General features: G+C 30.9%; 1 protein-coding gene across 1 annotated transcript in view; it reads left to right on the top strand.

Moving 5' to 3' along the window:
• The window catches only part of LOC106465970 (cytosolic endo-beta-N-acetylglucosaminidase-like), an 86,944-nt gene that overhangs the window by 72,481 nt on the left and 3,694 nt on the right, over nucleotides 1-10,769 (top strand). The window contains exons 8-10 of the mRNA XM_013926217.2: nucleotides 669-847; nucleotides 5,096-5,377; nucleotides 8,041-8,161. Of these exons, the coding sequence (XP_013781671.2) occupies nucleotides 669-847; nucleotides 5,096-5,377; nucleotides 8,041-8,161 (582 nt within the window). The remainder of the gene's footprint in view (nucleotides 1-668; nucleotides 848-5,095; nucleotides 5,378-8,040; nucleotides 8,162-10,769) is intronic.

Genomic DNA, 10,769 nt, shown 5'->3' with positions numbered 1-10,769 from the left:
CTCCGATGATCATAATTTCCAACGTGTGAACATTGCTTCGTCTCTTTTGTGCCTTTGATTTGATTAATCATGGTCTTGGAATCTGATGTTCATGTGCATTGGATAGTTTCTATATTGGGTAATGCATAGTCATGGCTACAGTTGATTTTGGTGGAAACAGTTCCATTAGTAGCACAGAAACTGGAGAATCATTCATAGGAAGCATAATTAGCTGTCAATATTTAGTATTTAAGTTTATGGGCATCCACAGAAATTTTTCCAGGGGGGGGGGTCAAAGTAGTGTGAAATTGTGAAGTGAATAAAAAAATGTGTAAAATCATATACATATTCTGAATGAATAAAGACAGAATTATTTTTCTCGTTTTCCAGGGGCATCAAGTGTAGATTAGATGGAAATGTATTTGTTACTTATTGAAATTTGGATGTAATTGTATCTGACATTGATTGTAGGTTAGATTAAACTACACTTTACAGCCATTGTAAACTAATAGAAATGTGCCTAATACTCATTATAAGTTTTAATCAGATATACTTGAAACTGACTGTTGGTTAGGTACTATTATTCTCTACATTGCAATATACATGAAAGTGTACTATATACCAGTTTTATCCTAACATTATAGTTTTGTAACATTTCTCTATATAAATATGATAAACCTCCACTCTAGGTAATAAAAACTCAACCATGGACTAACCTCAGCCTTCAACAACCACAGCCATCATTTCATGGAAGTCTGGGATCACCTGGACGATGTAGTGTACGCATTTATACATGTGATGGATTTAATGGTGGTGGTTGTCTTCAGTTTGGTGGGTCTCCAACTAATTGGAATAACCTAGTGTTCAGGTATTAAAGTGTTTTCAGTTTTATTGTTATTTGTAATAGAATTTAGAACACACACATTGAATTAGATACCTTATATACATTATTTTCAAATGTGTCAGTTAGCTGAATTGAACCTCTGAACTTATTTCAGTTTTTATCAATCAGTATTATAGGTCTCAAGACAACCCTTTGGAAGGTCTCTGTCTTGGACCATTTTGGTCTCAATGTTTTACAGGTGTTGAAAACGAGACCAGCTAAATTTAAAAGTTTTACCAGTATTTAGACACTGACATAATCAACAAAATAAAGGAATGAAGAATATTAAGAAAAGAATATATGACAAGCTGTGACTAACAAACAAAAACACAAATAAATATGCTCAGAAACAAATTTAGAAACAATATTAAACTACTAAAAATCACAAAAATGGTACACCTTCTGTACACAAATAAACTCAAAAACAGATCCCAAAGTTTCTGGTCCCATATAAAAAAGCTACAAAGCCAAACAAAACAACTATCATCACCTACTTTACACTTAAAAATAATAATAAACTAGCATACACAAAAAAACAAAGCACACGCCTTTAAAGAACAACTCCAAAAATCATTCAAAACATCAGATGACTCAAACATGAACAACCACTTCATGAACATAGTAAATAATTATATCACAACCAATCATAATATTTATACACCACACTTCACTAAGGACACTCAATGGATTAGCACAACAACTGAAGCAGAACATGACTACACAACAAAACAACTTATCAGACCCATCACAGTAGCAGAAGTACAAGAAAACATAAAAGTTTTGAAAAACAAAGTACCAGGACAAGACAAAATTCAAAACTTTTTACTCAAGAAAGGCTCTCTGAGATTATTAGAACACATCACATCATTTTTACAACTTATCTGTAAAAACGGGAAACATACCAACCTCTTGGAAATAGGCTGATGTTCTTATGTTCCAGAAGGAAGGAAAATCAGCGAATAACCCAGAAAACTACAGACCCATAAGTCTAACAAACAATCTAGGAAAACTACTTGAAAAAATTATAAATTCATAAGTTACCTTGAATCTAAATGAATACTCCCAGAAATACAAAATAGGTTCTGAAAAGCAAGTGAAACAACAAATCATCTCATAAGATTAATGGAAAAAATAATGCATGGCTTTAATAAAAAAACAATGCAAAGTTGCATGCTTCCTAGATATTGAAAAAAGCATTAGATAAAGTATGACACAATGGACCCAGATACAAACTGTCCATATTGGAACCCCCCCATGGAAATTATGTGCTGGGTTTTTAACTTCCTAGAAGATAGAAGCATTAGAGTAAATTTTGAGGGCACCTACTTCAAGTGCTGCACTCCATAGGCAGGTGTTCCTCAAGGAGGATTACTTAGCTCTACCCAGTTTATCATGTATATCAGCAATGTGCCTCTCAAAGACGCAAACCACACAGTTCACAGATGATGTTGCAATCTGGAAGAGTGCCTCAAACCCAACAACATACAATATACAACTACTATGAAATGAAGTAGAATTATACTGCAATAAGTGGAGAATTAAAATTAATGTGCACAAAACACAAGTCATATTATTTACAGTTATATCTAGATGGGACTCTTACAGGTAGCAACATCAGCAAAATTCTTAGGGATTACATTTGACTCAAAATTAAATTGGATACCACACATTAATAGCATAAAACCAGAATTTGGGAAAAAAGTGAATTACCTTAAGAGTCTAACTGGCACCAACCAAGGAGCTTCACCAGAAAACATATTAAAAATTTACTGAACATACATTAGACCAGGTATAGAATATGCCTGTATAACATGGATCAATGTATCAAAAACACAAATCATCAAACTACAGCAAATACAAAACTATATTTTAACAAAAGCATATAGAGTCCCACAATCAACAAACCCAGTATTTCTACTATTCAAACATGCCAAGATTATCAGACAGACTTTTGGATGAATTGCTTCAATATTATAAGAAAAATATTAATAAAAATGAACTGAAGAGCAAACTAGAGAGTTACATAATACGTGATGAACAAAGCCCTAAATACCCCTCCCCACTAAACACCATAAATAAGAAATTTGCAGGCCAAACAGTGCTAGGCTAACTGAATCCTAGACACAAATGTGGCTCTATTTTAGAATGGTTTTATATGTAAAAATGGGAATATGAGTGTATCTATATGACTGCTAAGTGGAACTGTATTGTGAACACGGACTAATACTGCAATCATGCATAAGTGAAGCTAGTCAAAATATATGAGGTAATATTACCCCATGAATTGGACTTTGCATGAAATGGGCATGTTAATTAAAAACTGCAGACAATGGACAAAATTTAACATACTGTGGGTAATGCAACAACGTAAGAAAGGTTATTACCTGGGATTTAGTAACAGTGCAAACAAAGTACAATTCCTGAGAGGAAAGAAAAGGTCAACACTGAACCTGACTCTCCCTGGTCCAAAACAGTTTTGGATTCAGGAGGTCAAACCCTTTCAATTGATGTAATTGACCACATCCAAGATCTTGTAGATTAATTTACTCTAGTCCTGCCTAAAAGAATTTCAATTTGAGGCTAGGCTGGTTGAGATCCTGATGAGTAATAAATCTGAATCGAGTATACAAGCGCTCCATGCTTGGTATTGCTGGCACACAAAAATATAGCTAATAAAAAGGAAAAAAAGGTCATATAGATTAATTTACTCTAATCCTGCCTAAAAGAATTTCAAATGATGTTTGCTTAAAGGTAATGTCTAAACTAAACTCTGTGAGAGCTTCTAAAGCTCTCATAGTCTTAAACAAAGAAACTGAAAAAGAACAGAGAAGATCAGCACAGACCTATACTGAGGCTCTCCTGAAAAGTTACAAATTGCAAAATGGTTAAAGATCTAACTCTCATGGCTTTAATTATAACAATAAGCTACAAATCTGAACCACGTCCCACAGCATGTGAGCAATCATGTGTTTGTAAAGGCTGTGGCTGCCCTTAGCTATTATATGATTTGCTGACAGAAACTTTGATTTCTCTAACTATGTAATGAGTTATTTTTCACTTAAGAAAGTAAAAATGCAGCTTATTATGAACATGTTGGAATGTTTCTAAGAAAAAGGAAACTTAAGTAACTAACTTGAGTTTCTCACTATTAATGTGTAAAATTTTAAACATTGACTAAAGGTATAGAAAACACATAGTATGGTCTCTTACTACACTGTATGATATTATGCTTTCTGAATTCTGCTGTTTGTTGTAGAAAATATTTAGTTTAATTTTTAAGATTAAACTACCAAAAGAAATATGGTAATTATATCTGTTTGATTTTTAAGTACAAAAGTATTTAATGTTGTTAGAATGTCATGTATTGCCTTACATATATAACAAAAACACATTTAATACATTACAAAGCAGATTATATAATTATAAATTTTTAAGGATATTACTTATGATAAGTCATAAATTGTACTGAATTCTTAGAAATAAATAGTTTTTGCCAGAACCACTTGACATTGTCATTACTTCCACTTTATTGTTGCTAAATATTGTTTAATATTTTACTTCAACAAGATTGAAGTTCTTTATGAATCACAGGTTAAAATTCAGAGTCACTGCTGAGATGCACTTAAGAAATTATTTTATTTTTTAGATCAAGGTGGTCCAACCTTTTATCACTTGGAGGACTATAACTTGTTACTTATGACTTATTGAAATTATATTTTTCTATTAAAATTTATTTAACAAAATTTTTCAAATGCATAGATTTTTTAAACACGTGTTTCCTAATGAGAGTGCAAGCCAATTACACTCAGTTGTGGGGCTTGATGCAGCCTGTAGGCCACCATCAGTTAGATCAATTTAATGAATCAGTTAATTTAGTGTTGACAGTTTGGAGTTTTGGTTAATGTTTTGTTAACCAACAACTTAGATAAAGTTTGTTTATATAAGTTAATGTAAACATAATTTTATATCATTGTATTACTATTAACTAAACAGAAATAATGAGTATGGTTTGCTTATCTTTTAAGTAAGAAAGATAGAAGAATGGTAACAAGTATAAATCAATAAATGGACAGTATTATATTAGTTTTGAGATGGATATTTTTTAAATAAAATTAGAAATAACCTAACAGTTTACATTAATTTATTTACTGTTTTTGAATTTGTTATATTTCACATCACATAAATTTTAATCTTTATAGTGATTAAAACTGTTTGTGTTTTTTCTTTTTATAGAATTTTCGTCTGTAAGTTTCCAGTCAGTGAAGATGTTCTTATTACATATACTTATAAGTCATTAGTTCCCAGTACTATCTCACTTTATCTTCAGCTGACCTTAATGTCTTCTGCAGGAGAACGTTGTACTGTTACTATTGGGGCAGAGAATAAAAGTGACATACATGAAGCAAAGAAAAAGAAAACTGAAAACATTATTCAGAGATTAAGTCGGGAAGAGCTGAAAAACTGTACGAAGTTTTCTGACCTTCCTGATGAAACAGAGGAAGGTTGGACGACTATGTTAGTATTATTTTTATTTCAACTTAAATGTGACCTAGTTATATATATATATATGAGGAATTGGAAATTTCTTGGCTTCACAGTTTGGGAATTGTTAAAACTTGATATTGGAGTAAAAAAAAAAATCCATCAAAGTTGACTTTATCTGATGATTTTGCTCAACTCTTACATATAATTTACACTTCTTAGGACACAGATCTGTTAGGAAAATATTCATGTAAAAGAGACTTATGAATTTCTTCAAAATATATGCTTAGATAATCATATGGTCATACCAGATGTTCTTTAACCTATCTTAAGTTTAGGTAGCAAAGAAATCATCATTTTTAAAATCACTTGAAACTCATTTTTCTGTTTGACATTCAGAAAACCAGGTTTGGTATAAAATTGCATTGTCATTGTATGCTGCAACATGATTAAATTAATTTATTATCATTGACTTATTGAAAGTGTCAGTATTCTTTTGTAAGTTTTAATTCAGTTATTACAGGCGTATTGGTGTAATAGTTTAAAATAGTAACAACTAGACAGAAGAAAAAGGGTGTATTATATTATTAAGTGTAAATTAGGTCTAAAATAAAATCTACTTCACACTCCTTAATGCAGTGTAGGCCTAGATGATGGTTTATTAGCTTTTAGTCCTTCTGTTAAAAGAAAGAATTCAGTTAAATTGAGTATTTAATTCCCCCAAAAATATGCAAGTATATGTTCTAATTTACCATTATGTAGATTTAATGAAACATGAAGGTAAATTTAACAGTAATATTATGACTCTTTCGTACAGATAATCTAAAAGTATTTTCAAACAAGTGCATGTAGATGTATTGTAGAAATGTGTAAAACTGTTTGATTTATGATATTGGTATAGGCAAACACTGATACCAACATATATGTTTTAATTGTATATGTTTGAAGCCAAGTTGTGGAAGTTTTATATTTGTTTAGTATCACCTTTTGTTTAATCTGAAATGGTTAAATCACAAGGTATGATTGAGTGATGAAATGTTAGTCTACCTGTTGTTTGAAAGAGGATGTTGAAGGTCCAGGGTTCACCCTCTGTTCTCACTTCTGTAGCTCTCACACATGTTTTATTTCTGTAGTCTACACTATTTTCTTGTATCTAATTGGTTAGCACAACAATTTTGTTTTCTTCAAGGAGGCAGCCAAAAGAGTGAAAAAATAATAATTTGTTTGAGGCATTATGGTAGGGCGTATGTTGATTCTTGCCAAGTTTGTAATTTGCTAAATATTTTTTAGTCTTTGTAACAGTGTTCTTAATATGGTGCACCTTTTTTTTTTATCTAACATGGTGAATGTGGTGGCTATGGAAAAATAGCATTCTATCAACATCTTTACATTAATGTGCTAGTTATATACATCATTCAGAAGTTAAAACTGCTTCTGTAGTCCCAATGACACACATATTAAACATGATATTCTCATTTCACAGGTTATTCTATAACTTTTTTTAAAATTAACAAGCATATAAAACAATATATTTCTATTTTTTTAATTACGTAATCAACCATCAGTATGGGAGAAATGAGTAAGCCTTGGAATGGAGTTGCAGAAGATCAAAATGAGAACAATTAAAGCTGTACTTTTTAGCAATATTAGGAAGTGACCAGATTATGATAACGTTATTGTTCTAAAGAAAAATAAGTATTGTAAATTGTGTTTATATGTCACAAAGATCTTCAACACTTTTACAACAGATTATGCTATTGAAATTTGAATTGATCAAACAGGATAAAGGTGAAGTAAAACTGCTTAATGTAAAATGAAGCAATTAAAATAGAAAATGACTAATTTATTAAATATTTTAAAAATGCCTAAATGTAAAGACAATACTTCATACAATATACATCAACATACATTATACTTAATCAACTGGATTCATTGCAGTTCTCTTATTTTATGCTCATTTTTTTACTAGAGCCATACTGTAATGTACAATAAAGTTGAATGGTGTACTAAATGTTTTTTAAGGCAGTGACTAGAAATCACAATGTTACCTCTACTTGAATGTTCTATATCTCCTATGGAAATTAAATTTGGGAATGAATATTTGTTTGATTTAAGGGAATTAATAAATATCCAATGTTTTAGCTCTTCAGTAAGTGTTTTATTATTTATTATAGGGAAAAGTTATTTCACAAACACAGATGCCCAATTAAAGTATTAATTACAAACTCATTATCATGGCAACAGTTTTGTAAAAGTTATGAAAAAAAAATATTTAGTGGAATAAAATTTGGTATTTATTAGAAACATCTTGAGATGGTTCCTTTCAGTTTCATACATCTTTTAGGTTTATTCACTATTACATAGTTGCTGGAGAGTGGGGGTGTTTAAAAAAACTCTTTCATTGTTCACTCACTTCAGTTGGCTTATGCTTATTTCTGTAATCAAACTCAGATAGATAAAATGCATAACAGCAGTGAATATATATTGTGTCTATTTTATATACATAAAAATCTTATAAATTTATAGAAATTATTTTTGTACTTAACAGATAGGTAATGCAATTGTTTACTTTTAGTCTATAGAAATCCAGCTTTACTTGAACAATGGGAATGATATGGTATACTGTAAATATATTTGCTTTTTACTTGTGCTTAGATCCAGTTAATTTAAAATTATTTATTTTTCATTCATTTTAGATTCTCTGTGCTAAGTTATTTAGAATTTCAAAGTCATACAATTGAGGAAATAGGTGTGAAAATAGCTCTACCAGAGAAATCAGTTAAACCAAACCTAGAACTTCTACTTGGGCAAATACAAGTAAGTTGGTTCCAACTAAATAATCACCTTACATTTTATCTTCTTACAAAACAAGAACTAAAGTAATTAAATTGTTGATGTACTGGCTAAAGTTTAATATTTTAGAACTTTGTTACTTATGGAAAAGGCCCTTGGTGACTCACCAGCTAGGTTGAGGGCTTAAAACGGTAAAAATCGAGATTTTATCATTGAGGTAGTCACAGTATAGATAACTGCTTGTGCAGCTTTGTGCTTGATAACAAACTAAACTTATGGAACATTGTTATAAATTTTAAATGTTGCTCCCAGTTATTAAATTTTGGTAACAGATATGGCACTTAGTATGTGATCAATATGTCTTTCTGAAATTGATTTTTTTTTAGTATCATTGTATATCACACCATTTCAGAAGAATATCTTGACACATACAATGAAAAATGCTTCTCAAAGGAGTTAGTGTCTTGAAACATAGTACAGTTTAATTAAAGTCATCATACATGTAAGAAAAACTATTTAAATACAAATACTTAGAATAAAAAACTACAGAAACTACTCTATGAGAAACTCTACTTTACATATTTACCAGTTTTTTCAACAGATTAATTATTTAGTTGAAAACTGAAAATTAATAATATATTCAGAGTGTAGTACAAAACTTGTTTCCCATAGATATTTACCAACTTATACTGCCCTCTATCAGTGCAAATTTTCACTCGCCACTAGCTTTGATACTCACACTTATTTCTGCATACTAACAAATGCAAATTATTATTCAGGAACCTTCCACCAATAGCAGTGCGACACTACCCCTATCATAACTAACACCCTCTCTAATCTTGCAGCTGTTAAAAGGGGAACATCTTCTCACTGGCCCTCCACCAGTTCAGAATGGGATTCTAGCTTTTTGTGAGTGGAAGTAAGGTATTGTATCATTTTCTTAAACTGAAAATGTATTACCAATAGATACTTATCTCCGCTCACATTTCCCACCTGTCCTCCCCACTTTCAGTGTGGCTTGGTGTGATCTGACCAATCTCAAAGTGGCTAACAGCTGCAAGATTAGAGAGGGTGCTAGTTACAATATGGGTAGTGTCACACTGCTATTGGTGGAGAGTTGCTGAATAATCATTTGCATGTTAGAATGCAGAAATAAGTGGGAGTATCAAGACTAGTGGTGAGCAAAAATTTTCACTGATAGAGGGCAGTATAAGTCAGGAAAGCATTTTGTGAGAGGAGGAGGTAAGATTTGCAAGTACAAAGAAACTACTTGATATGGACTTTAGTAGAAACATCCAGCTGGAGATACATTGGAAGTTTGTTATACCCCTGGAAGAACCATGGTCTTAGATTATCATCATATCTTTAAAAAGACTATCTGTTAATGCATTTATAACATTTTTCATCATCATTTACTACTTATCCTGCTTTTGTTTTTAGAAAGTTTTAGAAAGTCAAATATTTTTAGAGATAATTATTTCTGTGATGCAAAATACCAATTTTTGAAAATGGAGAAATGAAGTATATTCTTACCAAAACCCAACTGACTCTGAGGCATTAGGTACTGTAGTGGATGAACCACATTATTTGGTGCATTAACAGTTGTATATGCCAGTGTTAGGCACTATACTACTGGAAATCGGGCTTTTTCTCTTTCCAGTATCCTATAATTGCCATGAAAAATATCAAGTTCAGGGTGTTTAATATTTTCCAGTACACACTTCTCTTACAGAAGCTGTCGTTTTTACTTACTGTTAGCTTTGTATTAAGAAATTTTATTTCTCCTTTATTAAAATGGTTGTTTTTCGTAACTGAATGTGGCTAAGTTAATAGCTGAACAGTCAATACAATTTTAATTGTTTTTCATAGTGGATTCATTCAATTTGTTCTTGGAACAATTCACTTTTTTCTGTCTTTCTGAATTTTCTCTACATGCAAAATCTTGTTTTGCTTGTAACTTGTTATTTTGAGTTCAACCCAAGTAATGTGAAGGAATTTGTGTACTGAATAATACATATAAGCAGACATTTGAAATTCCCAATTTCCTTTTTCTAGAACATCCAACAATATATCGTAGTACTTCAATCAAAATTATGCCATTGTTAGTCCCTAATACATATACACATTTATCTGATGTCACATCTCATACCTAAACCTTGCACCTCATCACTCTCCAACCTTGATTTGAAATTTATTTAACATCTCAAAAAGTGTCTTAGCCATTTGGACCTCCAGTATTTAAGTTTTATGTCAATATAGAGAAGTCTTAGGCATTTAGTAATGCTTTTCAATACTTTTTACCTAAATTTTAGAAATGCTGAAAACCTAACAGCATTATTTATGTTTAAGATGAAAAGATAGGATTATTTCTTAATAAAGGAAGATTTTAGTTCATGCCAAGTGTTTTGCATAATGAATATTTTAGCAATCTCACCTAGACTGAGTTTTACTTACAGGAAGAATAAACAAGATTTCTAGGTTTTTAAAAGCTTAATTAGATGATAATTATAGTATTTTGGCACTTGTGTATAAAGTTAAAATCACAAATAATATTCAACGTTAAACTGGTACACAATTAAAAACATTTTATTTAGGCTTATCTATGGCCTAAATAAAATGTTTTTAATTGTGT

This window comes from Limulus polyphemus, unplaced genomic scaffold (assembly GCF_000517525.1).
Source record: "Limulus polyphemus unplaced genomic scaffold, Limulus_polyphemus-2.1.2 Scaffold2105, whole genome shotgun sequence".
Classification (NCBI taxonomy): Eukaryota; Metazoa; Arthropoda; class Merostomata; order Xiphosura; family Limulidae; genus Limulus; species Limulus polyphemus.
The sequence above is the reverse complement of the archived record's forward strand: the minus strand, read 5'-3'. Positions and strand labels throughout refer to the sequence as shown.